Source organism: Chiloscyllium punctatum, chromosome 5 (genome assembly GCF_047496795.1).
Source record: "Chiloscyllium punctatum isolate Juve2018m chromosome 5, sChiPun1.3, whole genome shotgun sequence".
NCBI classification, from domain to species: Eukaryota; Metazoa; Chordata; class Chondrichthyes; order Orectolobiformes; family Hemiscylliidae; genus Chiloscyllium; species Chiloscyllium punctatum.
The window spans coordinates 145,232,266-145,256,883 of record NC_092743.1 but is presented as its reverse complement, the minus strand read 5'-3'; the positions used below and the strand labels follow the sequence as shown (position 1 = coordinate 145,256,883).

Here is a 24,618-nt window from a genome sequence, read left to right as displayed (position 1 = left end):
AGGTGGATTAGTGTTTTAATTAGAGTTAAATGCCAATAGTTTATAGCTGTTGATCTGTTGCTTGAGTCTGATTGCTTATAATAAATAATGGTTCTTGTTCTGGGATTTGGGAATATGTTGGTCCCGAATTTTCATTATTTCCAATCTGAAAGAATCCCCCTTTTCCAAAATGGATTTTCCTACAAAAAGCTGCTTCCGGTCCATTTTGGCCATATTATATCTCATATAATCAGCCCTCCCCATTCCAAACTTTTACTTCTGACCCAACCTTTTCCCGTTCCATAATTCTTACAAAGTTATGATCACTATTACTGAAATGCTCTCCCATTGACACTTCTACCATTTAGGAGAAAGTGAGGACTGCAGATGCTGGAGATCAGAGCTGAAAATGTGTTGCTGGAAAAGCGCAGCAGGTCAGGCAGCATCCAAGGAACAGGAGAATTGACGTTTTGGGCATGAGTCCTTCTTCAGGAATGAGGAAGGTGTCCATCATCGATCATGTCTGGGGGGAAATTGTGGTCTTTGAAGAAGGAGGCCATCTGGGTTGTTCGGTATTGGAACTGGTCCTCCTGGGAGCAGATGCGATGGAGATGAAGGAATTGGGAATATGGGATAGCATTTTTACAGGGGGCAGGGTGGGAGGAGGTGTAGTCTAGGTAGCTGTGGGAGTCGGTCGGTTTGTAGTAAATGTCCGTGTTGATTTGGTCGCCCGAGATAGAAATGGAGCGGTCTAGGAAGGGGAGGGAGGAGTCCAGGTAAATTTGAGGTCAGGGTGGAAGGTATTGGTAAAGTGGATGAACTGTTCAACCTCCTCGTGGGAGCACGAGGCAGCGCTGATACAATCATCGATGTAGCGGAGGAAAAGGTGGGGGGTGGTGCCAGTGTAGCTGTGGAAGATGGACTGTTCCACATATCCTACGAAGAGGCAGGCATAGCTGGGGCCCATGCGGGTGCCCATGGCTACTCCTTTGGTTTGGAGGAAGTGGGAGGAATGGAAAAGAAGTTGTTCAGAGTGAGGACCAGTTCAGTCAGTCAAAGGAGAGTGTCAGTGGAAGGGTACTGGTTGGGTCGGCGGGAAAGAAAGAAGCGGAGGGCTTTGAGTCCTTGGTGATGGGGGATGGAGGTGTACAGGGACTGGATGTCCATGGTGAAGATAAGGAATTGGGGGCCGGGGAAGTGAAAATCATGAAGGAGGTGGAGGGAGTGGGTGGTGTCCCGAGTGTAGGTGGGGAGTTCTTGGACTAAGGGGGACAGGACCGTGTTGAGGTATGCAGAGAGGAGTTCGGTGGGGCAGGAGCAGGCTGAGACAATTCTACCATTTGCTCCGTTTCGTTCCTTAACATTAGGTCCAGTACTGTCCTATCTCTTTTGGGATTTTTAAAACGCTGGCTTTTAAAGTCTCCCAGGTTCACTTTAAGAATTCCATTCTACTCAGTTAATATTAGGGAAGTCTGAAATCCCTGACGATAATTACCCTTTAATGGATGTATTAATTCTGTTCCTCTCTCCATAGATGCTGACAGACCTGCTGAGTTTCTCCAGCACGTTCTGTTCTTTTTATTCCAGATTTCTAGCATCCAAAGTAACTTCACTTTTAATTTGAGATCTTGACGACATTTGACAGGAAAGGCTCTTAATAGATGATTCCCCTTGTGGGACAGACAAGAACCAGGGAACACTATTTACGATAGACATAACAGCAAAATAAAATGCTCTGTGGAACTCTCTTAGCCAAAGTGTGATGGAGGCAGAATTAATGAATAATTCTAAGAGAGAAGGAGATTAAATTTTGGCCATCGGGGATATGTTGTCACTGTTTGACTGTTAAGTTGAGTTGGGCAGAATCAGAACAGCAGCAAATTTATAGAAGAGTGAAGCAGGCTTGAGGGACCTTACTGCTGCTCCTTATTTGAATGTTCACAAGAAAGACCATGAAACCTCCTTTCCTGGCTGTATTACCCTGATTACAGTAATGAAGGGTGGACTGAACAATGTTTGCTAGTCACCTATTTGTTAACTGGTGTGGTGAAGTTAAAGGTAACGCACCAAATCAGAATTAGAGTCTGACCAAGGTGATAAGCTTCCTACTTAATGCACCATGATATCCCCCTCATTGAAGATGGTAAAGAGGGAAGGTAACCCTGGAGAGAATCATAGCTCCCTCTTAGCACCTCAGCAATTAACATTCCTCAGTGGTCAACTAACGGTCACTGAAGGACCCCAAACCTCTACCTCGCTGACCACCTGTTTCCAAGGTGGCTAGTTTTCTCAATGAGAAACCATGGCAACCTGCCCGCCAGGTTGTGAGGGAATGGGGAGGGCTCCAACTGCCCAACCTTGGATGCAATCAGAGGTTTGGATGGATTGGGGAGGGGGAGTGGTAGCTTCTGAAGATACCCCGCTGCTGCGTACTCTTAAAAACCTTAGCCTCCTCAACTGTGACCCCGCCCTGTGTCGAGAAGATAACTTTTCTCCTCACTGCTGGCTCCTCTGAGACAGACACAGGTCATGACTGATAGAGTACCCTTCATCATCCAGTACTTCCCCGGAGTGGAGAAACTACACCATGTTCTTCGCAGCCTTCAACACATTATTTGTGACAACAAACATCTCACCAAGACCATCCCTACGCCTCCATTATTCACCTTCAAACAACTACTTATCTCAAATAGACCATCGGTCATAGCAAACTACCCAGCTTTCAGGACAACATTGACCAAAACACCACACAACCCTGCCATGGCAACATCTGCAAGACGTGTGAGATCATTGACATGTATACTGCCATCACACATGGGAACACCACCCACCACGTACATTCCAGATACTCATCAATGGTGTCTATCTCATAAGCTGCAGGGAAGGATGTCCCGAGGCATGGTATATTGGTGAGACCATGCAGATACTATGACAATGGATGAATGGACACAGCACAACAATCACCAGACCGCAATGTTCCCTAAACGTCGGGAATACTTCAGTGGTCAAGGGCATTCAGCCTCCAATCTTTGGGTAGGCGTCCTCCAAGATGGCCTTCAAGATACACAACAACACAGAATCACCAAGCAGAAGCTGATGGCCAAGTTCTGTACCAGTGTAGACAGCCTCAACTGTGATCTTGGGTTCATGTCAGGCTACATATAACCTCACCATACTGTCCTGTATCTGAAACTCTCCCTTACTGTCCTGTTTTGACATCATCACCTTAATTACTTGTGATTATCTCCCTATCTTAATTAGCTTGTACAGTTTTCAATTACTTATTATTCTGGTTCGAACCTTGTCGTGTGACTCTTATACCTATTTGTTATTCCGATCATCTGGTTTGTCTACAGCACAATTTTGTTTTGCACTCATCTCTCTGCCTCACATAATTGGTTCATTGGTCATCCCTTCATGGCGGATGGAGGTGTACAGGGACTGGATGTCCATGGTGAAGATAGGGCGTTGGGGACCGGGGAAGCAAAAATCATGGAGGAGGTGGAGGGTGTGGGTGGTGTCCCGAACGTAGGTGGGAGTTCTTGGACTAAGGGGGACAGGACCATGTCGAGGTATGTAGAGATGAGTTCGGTGGGGCAGGAGCAGGCTGGGACAATGGGTTGGCTGGGACCGTCAGGTTTGTGGATTTTGGGCAGGAGGTAGAAACCCTGTCCACTTGGGTGGCCATTTTAAGGGATCTATGTACCTGCACCCCAAGATCCGTGCACCGTGGGCGGCACGGTGGCACAGTGATTAGCACTGCTGCCTCACAGCGCCAGAGACCCGGGTTCAATTCCCGCCTCAGGCGACTGACTGTGTGGAGTTTGCACGTTCTCCCCGTGTCTGCGTGGGTTTCCTCCAGGTGCTCCGGTTTCCTCCCACAGTCCAAAGATGTGCAGGCCAGGTGAATTGGCCATGCTAAATTGCCTGTAGTGTTAGGTAAGGGGTAGATGTAGTTGTAGGGGTATGGGTGGGTTACGCTTCGGCGGGGTGGTGTGGACTTGTTGGGCCGAAGGGCCTGTTTCCACACTGTAAGTAATCTAATCTAATCTAATCCCTCTGTTCCTCCACACTGCCAAGAATCCTATCCTTAATCCTGTACTCAGCTTTCAAATTCGACCTTCCAAAATGCATCACCTCGCATTTATCCAGGTTGAACTCCATCTGCCACCCCTCAGCCCATCTCTGCATCCTGTCAATGTCCTGCTGCAGCCTACAACAGCCCTCTATACTGTCAAAGACACTTCCAACCTTTGTGTCGTCTGCAAACTTGCTGACCCATCCTTCAATCCCCTCATCCAAGTCATTAATAAAAATTACAAACAGTAGAGGCCCAAGGACAAAGCCCTATAGAACACCACTCACCACAGACTTCCAGGAAGAATATTTTCCTTCTACTACCACTCGCTGTCTTCTGTTGGCCAGCCAATTCTGTATCCAGACAGCTAAGTTCCCCTGAATCCCATTCCTCCTGACCTTCTGAATGAGCCTACCATGGGGAACCTTATCAAGTGCCTTGCTATATTCTTAAAAATTATGCTTTTGAATAGCACTCATTGGGGGCTCCTTATCCTATGGAACACATATTCAGCTGAGTTTGTTACCTAGAGGAGTGATGATGAAAATTAAGTAAGGTGTTTTCAAGAAGGTGATAGATAAAGCTTTTGTGGCTAAAGGGATCCAGGGAAGGGTATTGAATCCTTACAGTACAGATGGATGCCATTCAGCCCATCAAGTCTGCACTGACTCTCTGAAGAGCATCCCACTCAAACCCTACCACCACTTGCCATGGATAATCCACCTAACCTGCACACCTTTGGACTGATTAGAGAATTGAGCTTGATGATCAGCCATGATCAAATTGACGGGTAAAGCAGGTTCAGGGAGTTGACAGCTTACTCCTGCTCCTACCTTCTATGTTTCTATGTGTTTCTTCAGCACTGGACACTGACACAAGTCAGAAGTTGCTTGCTCTCTATGTTCCCAGTATTTCAAACATGAAATGTTGACACTAATGCCTTGAAATCATGACAAAGACACCATTTTTCTCCTCAACTGATCCCTGTAGCACTGAGCTAGTCAAATTTTGCAACTAATATTTTATATTTTCAGAACAAAAAGCAAATATATTTATAAAAGATCAAATACAAATAAAAACAGGAACACTCGGATCATTTTTTTCTGCAAAGAAGAAATCCAGATTTGTTTATTTTATTATTACAGAAGAAACTAAATCAAAATGGTAAGCATAATCACACAGTTTGAGACTTATTGTGCCAGCAAAGTTAAGTGGCACCTGAAATAGGTTTTGATGCTTACAAAATTACTTACAAACACCTCTATTTATTATTTCATAAATAGGCGTAACAGTTTCCATTAAAAAAAGATTAAATATGGACATACATTATGAAGAAACAATTATATATAGCCATATGTCAAGGTTATAACTTAGCTGTATCTAATAAACACCAGAGAAGCATTTGGCAGTTTTTGTTTTACACAAAAGTATGGAGTGACATAATTACTACCCATTACACCATAGAAGATACAAAAACATCTATGTAGTACAAAATAAATGTGTTTTTTTCAAACACTTAAAAACTGTTCATGCTATTCTATGAGACAATTTGGGATTGCTTAATAAAACTGTTGGAAGCAATTTTGCAAATATATAACTATGAAACCATTTTCTTACAAATTAAGCAAAAAATACTAATCTTGCCAATCTGGTCCCATTTAAATGATATAATCTCACTGAACAGCGTCAGTATAAAGTTACATTTTAACTAGGAAAACCTTTTTATCATTTTATACTCTAACAGAGTGCAACACAGACCCTATTTACAAACTTGCTATGAGTGCTCTATCCATCAGCAAATGGTTTCACTGGTTAACTATTAACAACTGATGGAAGGTCTAGGATTATGTTCCTAGTATGACATAAAATTGCTAAGGCAGTTCACTACAGCAGCACTCCACAGCAAAACCAACAGTAAGCAAAATGATCCAGGTTTTCTTCAGAAATGAAGAGGGACATTTGTCCAATAATAATCTTCGATGGAAAGAAGCAAAATAATGTCTTGTCAATTGGGCAATCCCACAGGTTTAAGTGCAAGCTTAAAGATCTAAGTGCTTAGCGACTTGTTGTCTAAAAGGTCACAGAACTGCCTTGGTGCAATCCATATTTGAAGACTTCCCTGCAGTCATCATAGGAAAGAACGCTATATCCTCAGGTGAGGTAGAGTGCTTTATCCCTCTGCAAACTTCTAAAGAAATAGAAGATAATTGTTAATTTTTACAAGAAATAAATGGAGGCAAATAAAATGCAACAATTATATGTGCCTTTTCGTGTTTGTTTAAACAGGTGCCAACTATCATTGATACTATATGTATCAATGTCGGTGTATACTTTTTAAATTTCATTCATGGGATGTGTGTGTCGCTGGTTAGGGCAGCATTTATTGCCCACCCCTAATTGCCTGGAGGGCAGTTGAGAGTCAACCACATAGCTGTGGGTCTGGAGACACATGTAGGCCAGACTGGGTAAGGATGGCAGTTTCCTTTCCTAAAGGATATTAGTGAACCAGGTGTGTTTTTCCAACATTTTGCATATTTGTCAGAAATAAGTACAATTTGTTCTTTGCAAGGTGTTTCAGATACAAATTAATATGCTCAAAAACACTTGCTGAATGTCATATGTTTATTGATAATATTCCTTGTCATGTGAAGGCATCATAAGGGTGACTCTATGCTCTGGTGCATCAGATCAGTGCTCATTACAGCAGACTGCACTCCCCGATACAAAAATCACACCCTTTAAGGCACTTTCTCCTGAAGTGCACACTGACTCTGGAAATTCCCCAACTCCTGTCACACACCAAGAACACAAAAATCTAGCCCTCTGTCCCTCCTTATTCTTCATAACAAATCACTTCATATATCTCTGTACGTTTATCAGTTTCCTCCTTAGTGTTACCAAACTTGCAAGTTTTGTGTTATTTGCATAAGCAAGTCAGTTGCTTCGCTATTGGTCTTGTGCCATCACAACAAAATGAAATCATATGCTTTTGCTGAAACAGAAGCAAGACTATCTTTAAATTCTTGATCATCATTGAATTGTTTTTACTGCAGTCTGTCCCCCTGTTGAAACTTGCCTTTTCTGATTTGCTGCTTCATCTGGTTCCTAAGACTTAGGTCCAGTGGGTTCATTACAACATCCTATTTAGTGCTACTTTGGGACATACTAGAATGGTTCTATTTATCATTACAAAAATTGACTGCTCATAACAATAATAACATAATCTATCTTACTGTTTTGGGCTATGAACGCATCAGATTATATTGTTATTGTCATTGGTCCATTTGTAATCTAGCGAGACTACAACTGCAAATTGCCAATTGATTTGTTATAAAACAGTTCCTGTTATACTTCCTTAGTTTCTGACAATTGACTAACTCTTGCTGATTCACTAATATCTACCTGTGAATGTTTTGAATTGCAAGTGTCACAAATAGTTTGCCACAAAACAAAATAAAAGGCTATTTAAAATGCAGCAACTTGATTTCTCAGGCAATTATGTTCCTACAGGCCAACTGGTCCTTTCTAATCCTTTCCTTGTGTTCTTACATGAGGCATATTTCTGAAACCAACTCTTGGTTTAATTGCTGTTTGATCTGAAGATTTTGATTTCATTCATTGATGGGATATGGGCTTCATTGCGGGGTCAGATTTATTGTCCCTCCCTTGACACCAATAAAAAGGTGTTCTGTGCTTTATCTGAATTTTAATGAATGGTCATTTACAATTACAGCTGATTAGTATAATCCAATAAAGAAAAATGTCACACAATCCCTCAATTCTACTGATATCAATGAAATTATGAGGAAGAGAAAGCAAAACACAATACTTTGCCCTTCTCATTAAAAACAAGATTAGAACAATTATTTAAAATTGAATTATACTTCTTCCATTAATGGAGTCAAACATACAACATTAGATAAGACAACCCATCAGAAATGTTCAAATAGCACATTAAACCACACAGACAATCACCTATACTTATTTGGAGACTAATCGTCAAATAGACCATAGTAACTTCCATGGACTTTGTGACATTATGCTGTTTGGTGGAGAATTTATTGTGAATTTTGTGTCTCACAACCCCAAGCAATATTTTTCATCGCTGAACACAAGACTGTTTGAATCCTGTGGATGTGGTCTTTTGATGATGGCTGTTTTGGACTCACTGATTCAGGAGCTAATGTAACTTGTTCTGTGGCACATATTTCTGGAGATCACTGTCACTTGCTGAGACTTGTAAATGACCAAACAGCTCAGCAATGGCACCCAGATGTATGAAAACATAAACAATATATTTACATTCAGTCTAGGATCTCGATTATTTAAGTTCAAAACTTAAAATCAAGAAACTGGTCTCCCTTTTCACATATGATGCCAAATTTATCATATTATGGATCTACATTTTGAACATCCAGATGTAGGTTTGTCCTAAATAATTGTTGTTCCTTATAAAGAATTTTGCAAAATTCAAAGTTCTTCTTATCTCTAGCCTTCACCCCTCTGTCATCCACTGATACCCTCTATCCCATTTCCAGCACCAATTATGTATTTTTCTAGGAGGCTGAGGGGTGACCTTATAGAAGTTTATAACATCATGAGGGGCATGGATAAGGTGAATAGTCAAGGTATTTTCCCCCTGGCAGGGAAATCCAAAACTAGACAGCACAGCTTTAAGGTGAGAGAGGGGAAACTTTTTAACTCAGAGGGTGGTACGTATATGGAACAAGCTGCCAGAAGAAGTGGTAGAGGTGAGTACAATTACCATTTAGAAGACATTTGCACAGGTACATGAATGGTAAAGGTTTAGAGGGACATGGGCCAAATGCAGGCAAGTAGGATTAGTTCAGTTTAGGAAACCTGGTCGGCATGGACGAGTTAGGCCGAAGGGCCTGTTTCCATGCTTTATGACTCTATAACGCTATTATCAGAACTTTCCAATTCATTAAAAACCAGGGAGCTGAAATTCTGTGGGAATTTAACTGGAATTTCAAAGGTGATTGATGAACCATTATGGAGTTCAAGTCTCCAGGCACCTAGCGAGTAATGTTTGAAAAAGTGAATGTTCTTCCTTTCTCCAGTTGGTGGAGGCTCCTGCCAGAACAACATCCACTGAAGACTCTGGATCTAGGCCAGAGCTAAGTGATGGTGGGGGCAGTTATGTGGTATGGAGTCACAGGGATGGAAGCAACAGGTGTTGGTAGAGAGTCATGGGGATGGGAGTAAGTGGTGTTGGTATCTAGGGCAGGAGGTGGTTGGGCTTGGATAATGCTAGGTCCCTTGATTGGGCACCCAATTCTTTTGCATAAAGAATGAGCCTATCCCCTGGAAACCACAAGAAACCCTGGGAGGTTTACAGACCATGTTCCCAGTGTGGCAACAGGCACACCCACTGCTGGATTAACATCAGGGCTTTAGGACATAATTACCATTTATTGGCAGTAGGTGGGAAGGTTGACTGTGAGATTTTCTGTCATCTTATATAAGGTGGCAGGGTCCCCACCTGATTAATGCTCCTCCTGCTTCCAAATCTACCACAGAGGCAAGACATAAAATACTGTTCCTTGGCACGAAAATGTCAATGATTGATCATAAATAGTATCCAGTTTTATTGAGTGCTGCTAATGGATTGTGTAGATATTTGCAAATCAACCTTATATTTAGTTACACCAATATCCAACAACAATTGCTGTTCTTTTGTTTTTCTCTTTCTGATTTAATTTGTCTACTTTTATCACTCATTTACATTGGCTCAGCAAACACTCTGGAACATTGGGAAATGCTGTAAGAAACATTCCTCACATTTTTTATTATTTGTTCATGGTATGGAGGCAATGGTAGCTACACCACTATTTATTAATCACAAGATTATGGATGACCAAGACCACAGCTCATCCATCCAAGATGAGCCATCAGTCCCTCTGCTGTCACATCCAATTGTTTCTGGAATGATTCTCAGGTTTGTGTTTCCAGTGAGTCTATCTGGGAGACTATTCTATCTGCAAATTACCGCCTGTAGACGGTCTTCTGACTATCTTTAACTTGCCCTCTTTTAGATTATAATTGTGAACCTCAAGATGCTATTCTCATTGTTTAATTTACCCTTTTCATCCTGTTTCGCATCTTTATCATTCTATAAAATCAACAGAATGGGCAGAGTGTTAATGGTCCCCTACCTAAGGCAGAGAAATCAGACTTGTTTTATTGGTCTAAGGTGAGCGCAACAAAAATAAATTTCAGGCGCTGGTATCCTGCACCTGGTTGGTGTTATATAAATCAGGCTGTCCATTTACCATTGCCCATTTTGTATTATCACTCTAGAATAATCTCACCGCTTCCCAAACAAAGCAGAGATTGTTTTCATTTTCTTAGTTTGTTGGACTACTTATGAAAAGGAGATTTTAGTGAATGAGGAAATAATTAACTTGATTTCAGCATCAATTATAGACATGCATGTTCCTTCCATTGCTCTGGCCTTGAATGAGGATGTGTCATGTTCCAGATCATTCACCACCAGGGTATAAGACTGTGCCTAACTATGTGGACTTGTTTTCCTGTGATTTTGAATAATAATTAGGTCATTTACAGATAAAGGGGGGTTACAAGACACAGACAATTGGGCTTGGATATGGGGAGTTTATTCAGTATTTATTTTAAAATTGTGCGATTATAAATTCCTTAAGGTTTTTCCCAATCAGTTGCTATCACTTCGGAGAGAAGATTAATAGATACCCCAGATTCATAACCAACCTCTGAATGAATCTATATTAGATAATCAAGAAACGCTCAAGGAAATGCCCAGCAATTTTTTTGTCCTTATTTTTGTAGCTCTATTATAAATTATAAATTAACATAATTTATAAATCCAGTATAAATTCCTACACTTTATTGGGTTTTATAATGGAAGCTTGTAATGCTGGTATGAGGGTATCAAACATGGGCAGTTGCCATTAAAATGTGCAGGTATGAAGTTGGCAGGCAGTGTAAGCAGATATAATATGTAGGGACACAGACACACACACGCGTGCACACACACACACACATGCGCACACAGACACACATACACAGGTGTAACTGTTTAGGCATATTTCTGCAGGTTTCACCTGATGACCTCCCACCTCCCCCACCTTCAACACCCCCACTAAAACTGAAAGCTTTTTTTCCTGTCTCCAATACATTAGTAACTAATAATTAATAGTGTTTGAATAAAACTTTAAAAAATTGCTTCTGCGATGTTGCTCTGAGGTTGTTCAACTGGAATTTAATATTTAATTCCTGGTTGTTTGAGGAAAATCCTGCAGGGTTGGCAAACCCCAATGTTAACATGCTTTTTTATTTCCTTGTAAATGTATCAAGATAAATCACTGTTAACCTAATTGTTTCAAAACTACTGAATATTTTGTTGCACAAGTATTCAAAATATGAAATGCTTATAATTCTACAATATAATATATACTCTAATTATATAGTTATATAATATAATTCAAAATATAATTCTTCCTATATTTTACCTATCCTTTAATGCAACCAACAAATATTATTTAAGGATGAAATCAGAATCCTTTGACTCCATTTAAAATGCGAAGTCATGGTCCTGGCTTGATGTGCAAGTCCTGACCACTAACCCATTATTGCAGTATTCATTCCAGTCAACACTCTGGGGTGGGGGGTTCCGGCAAACTGAGCGAATACAGTCCATTGTCGGAGTAGCAACAGGTGCAGCTGTAGATGTTGAGTTCATTATGTTCTGAAACTCAGACTGTAAGAACCCCTGAAGCAGAAAATAACAAGGATTTTCAGGGTTGTCAATCATGAAACAATGAAAAGAATAAGATCAAAAGTGAATTCACTGAGATTTTTATACTCTAAAGCTTCCTGTTGACAAATAATCATTCTGATGGGATTGGTGAGGGGAGGGAAAAGAGAAGCAAAAAGATCAATTTTGTGTTTTAACTAACAATGTATTTACAATACCAGGAGGACACTCTAATTGCTGAATGAATGTTGATCTTTGAAGCTTCAAACGGCTTGCTATTTACACCGTGCAATTACTTTTTTAAGGGCACCTTTAATGTCAAATTCTATCCTACTACAAGCATATTGGTTTACTATATTTGCTGTTCTGTACTATTCCCCTGTCCATAGCTGCTGAGAAAATATTTGATAACATCCAAAAGCAGTTCACTTATATTAGTAAAGACAAAACATGTAAAAATTCAAAATTAGTACTGAGAGCAAAAAAAAATTGTTAGCAATAGAAGAGTAATAATGAATAAATCCATTGACATCTTACATTAATGGTATGTTTGTTAACTTGTAGTCTTTGAGAACCCACAAACTGATCCAGCAGATGGGCGATTTGCTCTTTTGGATCCCTGATACAGTTAATAACACAAGTTTGCTCACACAGTTTGTAAAGATAACAATGATATACAAGAAAAGGGTGGCTCTCTGATGTTATCCCACATTCTGGAATCAAGGTGCTCCTATACTCCAGGAAGCAACTTACATTATTTAAAGATACAGCTTGTCTCGGGGGCAGATGGGTGGGGCTCTGTGGTGGGCAGGGCAGCACCTTGTCAGAGCACGCCTTGTTCAAAAATATGTAAATACTTTCATAATACAAATCCCAAATGTCACTTTCCAATCAGAACAGTTTCCAAATGTAATTAATGTCTCTACCCCTAACTTCACCTCCAATCTCTGGTGGATACTGACACAGTACAGCCAATTCTGGCTCCATTTCAGCCCGACCTCACCAAAACCCACACTTTACTACCAGCAGGCTACAGGAATTTTCAGTTTTATAAATCATCTTATTCTTCACTTCCTCATTGTATTTTTCTTTCTGTTGAATTGATTGCAATTTTTTGATTAATTTTGTCAAGTGTAGGGGGAGGTGGATTTTTTGATGTATTTCCATTGGTGAACTATATTATAAATACAAAAACACTTCTCCAAACCCTTCCAGTCAGCTCATATTCTCTGAAATATCTAAGTAACAGGTTGGGGAAATGCAATTAATTTATTTCAAAGTGTCCTAAATCTTTAATGTAATTATTATATTGCACTTGCTAATGTAGTACTGCAGCGTCTGTGCAATGCTACAAACTGTCTGACCACACAGCCTCAGCCTTATGTGAGGGGCAGCATTCTGTCTAAACATGGTCAAAATAAAAATGGAGTATGCAATTTAGTGACATTATTCTGCTATTGCCAGGTTGCCTTTTCACAAGAGAAAAGCTGGTTAATGGAAACAATTCAGCATATAAAGATTTTGCAATGCAGTGACGGTGAAATTTCTATGCCACAATTAGGTAAGATGCACATTCATGTCAATGAATGATCAGTTCCTGATTTCAGCAGGTACCAGACATTTCTTGAAGGAGAGAAAAGAAAGGGCAAGTCAGGGTATAAGCTATTCCAAGCTGTTTTCTCAGACGTCCTCGTGATAGGTAAACAAGATAGAAGAGGCCGTGATATAGAGACTTGCTTCCTAGTACAGCACAAATTGTGTATCAGGTAAGCACTCTAAAGAAGGAGGAAGCAGAGGCTTAGAGAAACCTTTAATAAAACAAAGACCTGCTGGTGCTGAAAACTTGAATCAAAAATAGAAATTACTGGAAAAACTCAGCAGGTATGTGGAGAGAAAACAGAGTTGAAGTTTGGAGTCCGGTGCTGATGAAGCATCACTGGACTGGAACAATTAACTCTGTTTTCTTGCCACAGATGCTGCCAGACCTGCTGAATTCTGCCAGTAATTTCTATTTTTATTGCTAGACTTGGCTACCTTTTAAAATTTTTGACATTCCTGGAGCAGTAGTTAACAACAATCCTGTAAACAAGGTTGTTGTAGATTACTGAAATGCCTAAAAATAATATTTATGGTTATTTCCTTAAATTGACATCTATCAGCATAGAATATTTGTATTGGCAGTTTTAAATATATGAAAATGTATGCATTTGTTTTGACATTTAATTTAATAAACAACTTGAGTTGACTGAAGTTTAAAAGAGAAGGAAGGATGAGTTGAAGTGTTTATTGTTTTTTTCTGGCTGTCAATACTATTTTAATCTTGATAAATATAAATGCAATGGGAGTTAATCTCTGGAACATACATTTAGATCTGGCTGAAAGAGCAGGCAGCAGGTGGCTGGGTATTTTATTTAACTCTATCTATTAATGTATTGTTCTCCAAACTACTCTCCTTCCTTCACTTACAAAGACACCATCTGCTTCTCTTTTATCTACATGAGGCTCATCTAACCAAAAATTCAGTTTAACAGCTTTTATAGGAAGTTCACAGAAAATAAATCCTAAAAACAATCTCAGGCAGTTCCAGAAAAAGTAGGTTAATGAATGCAGAAAGACATCATTACTTTATGCAGAAACACTGGGTATTCAAAAATATAACGACATATCTTACAAGTAGATGTATACATATACAAAACAAAATGCATTTGTTAGGGGAAATTTTGTTTTAAGCAAATACACTGAGGTCATTGAACTCTCCAGGCTAGTAATATGAGGTAATAAGATGTTCCAACTTCACTTCGGAAACTTGTGTTGGATGCAATTTATACTAAAAAGATATAGCTTGTCTGTATACTTTTCAGGCTTTGTTTTGAAGTCTCTCAAGGTTCAAACTATGCTATTGAATTTAGTCACATTTCCACTTCTCCTAGGATAAGATTACAAATGAAATGGATGTATCTGTGTTCAAAAACTCTCTTCAGATTAAGAGAGCTGAACTAGAATACTGTGCCAATAAAACTGCAATGACTGTTCTCTATCAGCCACTCATGAATCTGATGAAAGATAAATTGAGCTTAAAAATTAATGCAAAGACTTCTAATTACACAATACTGGACATTTTACAGTTTGATACAGCTGCAACAATTACCAGATGTTTTTCTGTGATTGGTGGTATCCATGCCTAGAATTTTAAATTTCATTTTCATGTGTTAGCCTGGAATCAAAAAGGGGTTCTGATAGAGATTAATTTGATGTCAGAGGGGGCATTTGCTCTGTAATTAGATTTTTGAGTCTTAGCAATTTGCTCTGCTGCTGTGCTAAGTCTTATGAAGCCTGCAGCAAAACAGTACACTGATCTTCATCTCTGCACTTTACTGTGAGCTAATTTCATTTCCTGCCTATCTGAAGAGGTGGTTTCATCAGGCATCAGGGCTTTTTGTCTTCGTGGCTGATTTATTCATCAATCTCAATGTGATTTTGTTTTCTTTTACAACCTTGAAATTACATCCAAATCCACACACATCTGTTTATTACATGAGAAAATTGAAAATCTGTCTTTGTAATATCATACAAAGATTTTTCCACAAGGTTATACAGCAAGTCGACAGATATTAATGATTTCATTTTGGAGATTCTTTTTGTAGCAGTGAACAGAATAACAAGGAGGATTGGTTATCTGAACAAATATTCCAGCTTTGTGATTTTATATTTTTAGACCTGGAGTATTCTCAAGCCCTACAGGATTTCTATATGCAATTCAGAATTTAGCTAGTATTCTTTCATAATGATATAATATATGACCTTTAAAGTAATGCCACATACTAAATACGTTGCATCATATTAAATTGAGCATATTCAACAAGACTAGGTTGAAAAGCATGTTTTTTTTACCTAGCTGTAATTATAGCGATTGAAAATGACGAGAGTCAAAAATAATACTGCAACAATCTCGGCATGGTGGCTCAGTGGTTAGCACTGCTGCCTATCTCCAGTTAATGCCAGGGACCTGGGTTTGATTCCAGCCTCAGGCAACTGTCTGTGTGGAGTTTGCACATTCTCCCTGTGTCAGTATGGGTCTCCTCTGGGTGCTCAAGTTTCCTCACACAATCCAAAGATGTGCAGGTTAGGTGAATTGGCCATGCTAAATTGCCCATAGTGTTCAGGGATGTGTAGGATAAGGTTTCGCGTAGAGTAATAGGGTAGGGTGGGTTACTCTTCGGAGGGCCTGTGTGGACTTGTTGGACTAGATGGCCTGTTTCCACACTGTAGGGATTCTATGAATCCCCCATAGTTGAATTTTCCACAGAGATTTAATATTTAGAAATGTAGATTTCTTCTTATGAAGAACTTTGTTTATGAAGTGCCATGCCATTAAGTTCAGAAGGCATCAGATTTATTGGTGAGGAAATTACAAACAGCCTCAGCAAGCCTGGGCTAGGGAAGAACCTTACTTGGATTAATGTTCATGATTGTTATCCATTGTCAGATAATTGAATATGTATATATGTGAGTGAAGCACAAGGACAGGACCTTCATGCTTTCCACCATTAAATACTTTATTGCTTTTTCTTGTCGATGCTTTCATCTGAAAAATGGCTGTTTTGGTGAAGTATCTAAATGCCCCTGTCCCAGCAGTCAATTAGTAATCAAGAAAATTATATGCAAAGGCAGTGACCATACGTAAGAAATGTTTCCCTTTTTCCCTTGATACGCCTTACTAGAAGCGGAGAATCTGAAGCTAATGGATAAGGTGAAAATTAATAGATTGGATGGAGGTTGGCATCACTGAGAGTGGGTAGATCACTTGGTCCAGATGATTGGTTCAAGAAACTTAGGGTGAAAATAGGGAAAGGCCTTGTTTTAATCTTCCTCTCTTCATGACATATGTGGAGGTACCAAATGATTGAAGAATGATAATGTGACACCTCTATTTAAGAAAGGGAAATCTAAGGGGTTTTGTGCAACATTGGTACATCCCTATCTCTGAGGCAGAAGGTCTAGGTTCAAGTGTCATCTCTGAACAGGTTGATTAAAAACTATTTATAAAGGCATTTTGGTAATTACAAGGTGGTCAGCCTACCATCCTTGGTGGATATGATTTCAGGAAAAATAATTAAGAAAAATATTAACAGACAATTGGAGAGGTTTACGATGATTAAGGATATTCAACATAGGTTTGTAAAAGGGAAATTGTGTTTGATTCATAGAGTTGATGAAGCAACAGCAATAGATGCTGTTGGAAGTGAGTATAAGAAAGCTGTGACAAAATGCCACTTAACAAGCAATAAAGCAATATCTGAGCTCACAGAATAAAGGGTCAGTGTCAGCTTGGATAAGAAAGTGGCTGAAGGACAGAAAAGTCGTAGTAAATAGTTAGAAGAACTTTGGAGAAATGGCAAACAATGAGTCGATCATAAGAAGACCGAGAGAGATAAGTAGAATTGGCAGACAAGAGGCAGATGAAAGTTTATGTAGAGAAATGTCAGTGGAACAGATACGGAAAGGTAATAAAGAATTAATGGCACAGTTTTAAATAGTGTATAGGACCAAAGAAACCTGAGGATGCATGTGTATTGATCGTTGAAGCTGGCAGAAGATATTGTGAATAATTACCAAAGCACATAGGATCTGAAATCAGGGCATGCACTACAAAAGAAAGATTTATTGAACTATTTTAAAGCTCTGATTAGGGCGCAGTTGGGGTATTACATTTAGTCTGGTCAACAAACTGAACAAAGAATGTGAGGATTTGAGAGAAGTGCACAGGGGATTTACCAGAATGGTTCCAAGAATGAGGGTTTTTCGCGAAAAGGTTAAGTTGTAGAAGCTGGGGCTGCTCTCTTGGTGCAAAGGAGATTGACTATCAGATTATGACAGATTTGGATAAGGAAGACAAAAGAAATTCTGTTCCCATTAGCTGATGCATCAAGACTAAGAGACACAGATTTGAAGCTTTGGGCAGGGTAGATATAAGAGCGAACTGTCCTGACCTGGAATTCCCCGTCTTGATGAATGTTTTGAAAGTGAAACAGGGTGGTTACTTGAAGGAAATAAGTATGGAGGGCATTGGAAAAGGGGATTGACTGCACCTTTCTACAGAGAGCCAGCACTCAATAGCCTTCTTCTGTTCAATAGTGACTATGATTTATTCCTTGGAAACTTCTTTTCAGCTGGAAAGATATTAACATCCCAATAAATTATGTTTTTCAGTGCTCCATTTGGAAGAATGATTGACGTTTTCTTATAGCTGGATTACTCTCTTTACTCTCTCAACACTCTTAGTGTACAGTACCCAGGTATGGTCACCCATCTAACTGTCTTCAAGCTTGGGAAAATTATCCAGAACAAGTGCGATATCAGTTCAGTGGCTAAAGCCCAGAGTTTTTACTCATTAAATTGGCCATGCTAAATTGCCCATAGTGTTAGGTAAGGGGTAGATGTAGGGGTATGGGTGGGTTGCATTTCAGCGGGGCGGTGTGGACTTGTTGGGCCAAAGGGCCTGTTTCCACACTGTAAGTAAGTAATCTAAAGCAGAACGGCCTGGTTGTTGAGAGTTCTTTCAGCACTCTGACATGGATTAAGGTAACACTATAGTCAGTTAAACTCTAAATACATTGCTTAATTGTTTTTTACTAGTTTTATATTTGTACTAACCTGCTGCATTGTTGGCGAGTGCTGAACCTGCATGGATAGTTGGTGGTTTCCTATTTGCTGAGAGAGAACAGTATTCTGCTGCTGGTGTAGCTGGTGCTGTTGCATGGATAGTTGGTGCAGAGGTGGGCTGATCTGAAGAGATGGACGTGGGGAGACGGTCATATTTGCAATAGAAACAGTCACTGGCATCTGACCGTTGGGCTTGGGGGCAATACTCCGAGACAGATTAGGATGCATGGTGGATATATGAGGGTTCATACCAGGCTGTTGATGGTAGGCACCTGAACCAAGGAACATTGGAGATGGAGCCTGTGAGTGACCAGAAAACACTGGCTGCTTTGAATTCATCATCTGAGAAGCCTGGGATGTTTTTGTCTCAATTGGGTCATTGTAGCTCTGTAGAGAAGATCACCAGGATAGATAACTATTAGTGATTATAATGGACTTACTGACTGCAACATTCAGCAGTGATTTTCTTACATAATTATTGTATTCTTCAATTGACATTTTAATTGGTAGAACTACACAGATGGTTTATTTAAAGAAATTGCATTAAATGTACAATAGATTGATGTATAGAATTCTTATCACTCCATGCTATGCTTTTATTCTGTTATGTCTGTACATATCACTGAAGTAAAGTAATCAGAATACATAAAATAATATTCATACTATGCTCAATTTCCATGTCAAAAGCATTTTTTTTTGCAAATATGTGAAATAACAACATTATACAAAACCAAGAGTTCTGTCAATCATACTCGTTATTGTATGTAGAGTTAAAGCCATATTTACCAAATATGAATGCACCAAACAGATGCAGAAATAATCTGAAGACAGTATTTACTATAAACATATTAACACTAGAATTCATGATAATACATCATTATAAACTGAAAATTGTGCTAATGTTGCAAAAGGCAAATCAAAGCACAGCTGGAAATCTGAAATAAAATCAGAAAATGCTGGAGAAACTCAGCAGGTCTGGCCTCTGTTGTAGAGAATTCCAAAAGTTTTAAAACAACCCTCTGAGTAAAGAATTTCTCCTCATCTCAGACCTTTTTAAATTGAGGGAGGAAGACATTTGACAGAAAAATGTTGAAAACTTTGATGACATGGATGGTTACCTTGGAAACCAGGCTGGCTCTGTAAGCTGCCAACTGTTTGAGATATTCTTTTTTTGCAGCTTCAGTCTTCTTTTTGTACACCTATAAAACAGTGTAACACATTATTTGTAAGTGACAGCATTAGCTGGTTACAGCTGCAATTTCACAAAATGATCCATCAAGCAGGATATCCTAATAATGTTAAGATAGATCAACAAAAACATAATTTTAACTGAGGCCTTTGAAACCAACTGCATCAATTCAAAACATATTCTTTACTTGACTCTTCCTTTCTCAAAAATGTGAAAGAAGAAATTACCTTCAAAGCCTTACTATTCCAATGGTAAATATCTTTATGAGCATTGGCATAATTTGAAAGAAAGTAACAGCTGAAAAGCAATTTTATTGTTTTTATCAGAATACTTTTTCAATGGCTTGGTTCCATTTTAAATAATGATTACTCTTGTCATTAAATAAATCCCTTTTACAGAAACTGGGGAATTAATTTGGAAAGACAATGTTTTTTGTATCTCTGATTGTGGGCTAAAAAGGGAATAGAACTGCTTTAAAAACTAAGGATTGCTGCACTTTTTAAAAATAACTAACTTCACACTCATTGTAAGTATTGTTTACACAGCTGCTTGGTCCTGTAGTAGTAGAAGCCTAGTGACAGTTGAGCTGGAGCCTATGGTTGAATGATCTTTGGAATGTCAACAATTTGCTCATTAGTCTCTAGAATAATGATCAGTTATCAATAACAGAATCCTCAACAACTAGGTGATTGACTTTCAGATGACTGAACACTTTAGGGTGCGAACAAGATAGTCAGAACCATTGGACACCTGGAAGAGAAGGAGCTGATTTTTGCTCTGCAGTTAAAAAAATCTTAATCCTGAAGATAGTTTTAGTCAGTTTCTTCCTCTCATCAGTTGCTGCAATCAGTGATTTATATGATAATTGCCTTTTATAAGTGGGATCTCATCAGTTATACAACACTTTGATCTTTTACTATAAATCTGTGTCCTATGATCCTGCCCCACTAGCTACCTGACAAAGCAGTAGCGGTCCAAACACTTGTAATTCCAAATGAACCTGTTGGACTATAATCTGGTGTTGTGTGATTTTTTAAATTGATAAGTGGGAACCAGTCACCCTGTGCCTCTTTCAAACAAGAGGAAGTATCTGCAGAAGGAAGATTGAGAGTGTGTATGTGGGTGTGTGTGCGTGTGTTTTTGAGTTTTAACTAGGAAAGTAATATGTTGATGGTTCATAGTTGTTTACCAATAGGTCAAAACTGTTTATTTTCAATAAATAATTATTCTTGTAAATATTCTTGTAAATACCGAAACCTGATCTGTGTTTTCTGTCAATCTGGGGCTAAAAGAAGATAAGTTGAAGAATTCTACATGCATTTTAAAATCTTTGATTTTTGGATGAGTTTCAGGATGCAAACTTGGTAAGGCACATCAAGTTTTCTTCAATATGCACCTGCAAGGGAGTTGCTATATTAAAATCTCAGTTGAAGTGATAGTGAAGTTGACATTCCTGGCTGATCCTTGCCTCTGGATAGGCCCAGGTCTTTCCAAGTCAGCTGCAACCTAATGGAGTGGCCATTAACTTAGAAATGATCCCCCTGGTATGGGGCCGGCCCCTCGCAGAATGTCATCCAGAAAACCGTAGAGCCGAGCTCTGGACAGCAGCCACCAAGACCCAAAGAGCTGCTCAGCCACAACAAGGTGAAATACTTTAGAATAAATACAGGATCAAGAACCTCCTGGAAATACTCAATGGGTCAGTTTTCACTTGGGGGGGAGGGAATTGAGTTAATATTTCAGTGTGTTAACCTTTAACCAGACAAAACTGGCTGAAACCTTTGAAAAAAAGTGACTCAGTAACAGATGGTTGGGTATCTATACATTTACTTAAATGGACTTCCAGCAAGTATTGATAATGCTTCTTGTAAGAGACTACTAACTGAAGGTGAAACTCAGGCAACTCAATGTAAATTACAGACCTGGAAAGAAACGGATTGAACAATATGAACTGGACAGGTGAAGTAATGGACATGTACACCGATTGGCAGAATGTGATTCCACAAGGATCTGTGCTCAGGCCTGTCTTTATGGGATTTATTAATGACTCAGATGATGAGATTGAAAGTCACATAACCAAACCTGCTGTTGACACCAAGATAAGTGGCACTGTAAGCAGTGTACATGAAAACATTGAATAACAAACCAGTATTTACGTATTGAATGAAAAGGCAAAATTGTGGTAAATAGATTCCAGTGTAGGCAGACATGAGAACCTCAAATGGATAGAACAGGGCACTTTCTAAATAATGAAAATCTAGAAACAGCCAAAAAGACGTCAGAGAGGGGATCCAAATGCAAAAATCATTAAACTGCCACAAACAAGTACAGAAACTCAGCAAAAAGATGAAGGATATGCTGGCCTTGATATCTAATAACTCTAATACAAGGGAGAAGCCATTACAAAGCTCTGGAACTGGATTTTATATTACCCAGCTGGTAGAGATTTTGGAGATGCTCAGTTGCCCAAGCACCACCTTCTCACTGACCCCCAAGATGACTCCTATGACATGGAGGGTTGCCAGGCAGTGAAATCAGAAGTCTGTCCACTATATGTAAATAAGTAAGGATTGCCTGACCCTGCCTACACCATAAACTGGTTGGCATGGGCAAACATTTTTTCACAAGATTTTAAAAGTGCTGGAAGTAAGGTGATACTACCTTCAGATTACTGGCACACGCCACATCCCATACCCACTTCCTCCTCTGCCCCTTGGACTTTAAAGTTTACTCTTTCTTAAGGATTTCAAATCCCACCTGTCTAATGCCCATTCAGCTCTCTGATAAGCAGAGTCATAGAGATGTACAGCACGGAAACAGACCCTTCTGTCCAACTTGTCCATGCCAACCAGATATCCTAAATTAATCTAGTCCCATTTGCCAGCACCCAGCCCATATCCCTCTAAACCCTTCCTATTCCTATACCCATCCAGATGCCTTTTAAATGTTGCAATTGTACCAGCCTCCACCACTTCCTCTGGCAGCCCATTCCATACACGCACCACCCTCTGCGTGAAAAAGTTGCCCCTTAGGTCTCTTTTATATCTTTTCCCTCTCACCCTAAACCTATGCCCTCTAGTTCTGGACTCCCCGATCCCAGGGAAAAGACCTTGTCTGTTTATCCTATCCATGCCCTGCATGATTTTATAAACCTCTATAAGGACACCCCTCAATCTCCGGCACTCCAGAGAAAACAGCCCCAGCCTGTTCAATCTCTCCCTATAACCCAAATCCTCCAACCCTGGCAACATCCTTGTAAATCTTTACTGCTCCCTTTCAAATTTAATTCCATCTTTCCTAAAGCAGGGAGACCAGAATTGAATATGGTATTCCAAAAGTGGCTCAACCAATGTCCTCTACAGTCACAACATGAACCCCCAACTCCTATACTCAACAGTCCATCTGCCTTATAATCAGGAGTTTCCTTTTATTACTCATATCAAATAATTGTTAATGTGACCCTGGGGCTATAACAATGGAAATCCTTTATTTCAGAAACTGTATCTGGTAATTACATATTTGTCAACATATGCAATTCTCCAATCTGCTAAACAGTGGATGATTTAACACTTTAACAAAGCAAGGCCAAATGCAAATCAATACTCAGGTTTAAAATAAAAGCATAACAAATGAAGAACAGGAGTAGGAATTGGTCATTCATCTTTTCGAGTCTACACTACCATTCGATGAAATCATGGCTGATGTTCTACCTCAGCATCACATTAACTTTACAATTAGCAGCTGAATACTTGGAGGACCATCAATACTGATCCCCACCACAATTCAATGGAATACATGTGCTGTCAGTTCCTGTTAGCTGTTTAAGTAAGGTTTTAGTATTGTTATGGTTTCCCCTGGACCTGCTCTGCTCTCATCTTAAAAACACAAGGCCCCCACCTACCCCTCTCTGCAACCTCGCGGCCTGATTTCTTGGCCTTGCATTTCTCTGTTTCTCATTCACCAAGAAGGAAGTCAACAGTAGCCTAGCCTGCCCTCTTCCCTGTTCAGATCACTGGAGCCACTCATTTAACCAGCTATAGTTCTCCAAAATGGAAATTATGCTCCACTCTCCCAAAATGATGAAGATCATCCCAAAATAATGGGATCAGATGTGGGTTGAGTGGAATGTTAAAAGTGGGAATCTCAGCCTCAATCTTATCTTCAAAATCTGAGACAGGGCGTGGGTGATCAACTCACTCCCAGAAGGTGGGTTAGTAATTTGAATATTACAATGATGCTGCATATCAGATATTTGATCATTTTAAATTCAACACTAGCTGGATGAGTTTCACTTGCTAAAAGGAGATGATGTTAGATGGATCCAAGCTGTAAATGCTTCTCCATGTACCCCCTGGATCTTGTACATCTCCTTCACACACACCCTTCATCAGACAACACCTACCCCATGCCTCATCCTTTACAAAGCCTCCAATCTTCCTATGATCCTTCTGACCTTGTTCTTTCATCCCCCCTGATTCTTCCTGATCTCCTTGAAACCTCTGATCATTTTCTGGCCTCCAAACCTATGCCAGTGCCCTAACCATGACCTGCAGTCTGCTCCAGGTGTGTTCACTCACCCCTAACCCCAGTCTCCATGGTGCTGCCTGTCTTTGTACCCAATTGCCCTCTGCTTTGGCCTCCTGGATTTTCCTTTTCTGCAAACTCCCAACTTGCTTTGTCTTCTCTGATCCCCTCACCTTCCTTACTGCCCTGCTCCCTTCACTTTCCTGATGCCTGGATCACCTCCCTTTCCCTGACTGTAGATTCTGACCTTACCTCTCCCACCTCTCCCTCACCCCCACCAACACTTCCTTCTGACTCTGCCTTTTTATTGCAGAGTGATCTCTGGCTCCTGCCTGCAGTCTCTCTGCCTGAGAATCAGCCCGTCCTTCCGTTTGCAGGCTGCAGCTGGGAAAGAATGAAGATAGAAAAAATGCCAACTTGGTGCTGCAT

At 39.8% G+C, this 24,618-nt stretch overlaps 1 protein-coding gene across 5 annotated transcripts in view; it reads right to left on the bottom strand.

Annotated features, from left to right (window-relative positions):
* Positions 1-5,165: 5,165 nt before the first annotated feature.
* tox (thymocyte selection-associated high mobility group box) overlaps positions 5,166-24,618 on the bottom strand; it is a 549,408-nt gene continuing 529,955 nt past the window's right edge. For 4 of the 5 annotated variants that reach the window (XM_072571585.1, XM_072571583.1, XM_072571587.1 and 1 more), the window contains 4 exons: positions 19,595-19,675; positions 18,468-18,863; positions 11,683-11,828; positions 5,166-6,245 (listed from right to left, as the gene is read on the bottom strand). In XM_072571585.1, the coding sequence (XP_072427686.1) occupies positions 6,209-6,245; positions 11,683-11,828; positions 18,468-18,863; positions 19,595-19,675 (660 nt within the window). In that variant the 3' untranslated portion in view covers positions 5,166-6,208. The remainder of the gene's footprint in view (positions 6,246-11,682; positions 11,829-18,467; positions 18,864-19,594; positions 19,676-24,618) is intronic. The other variant, XM_072571584.1, reaches the window with a different exon arrangement.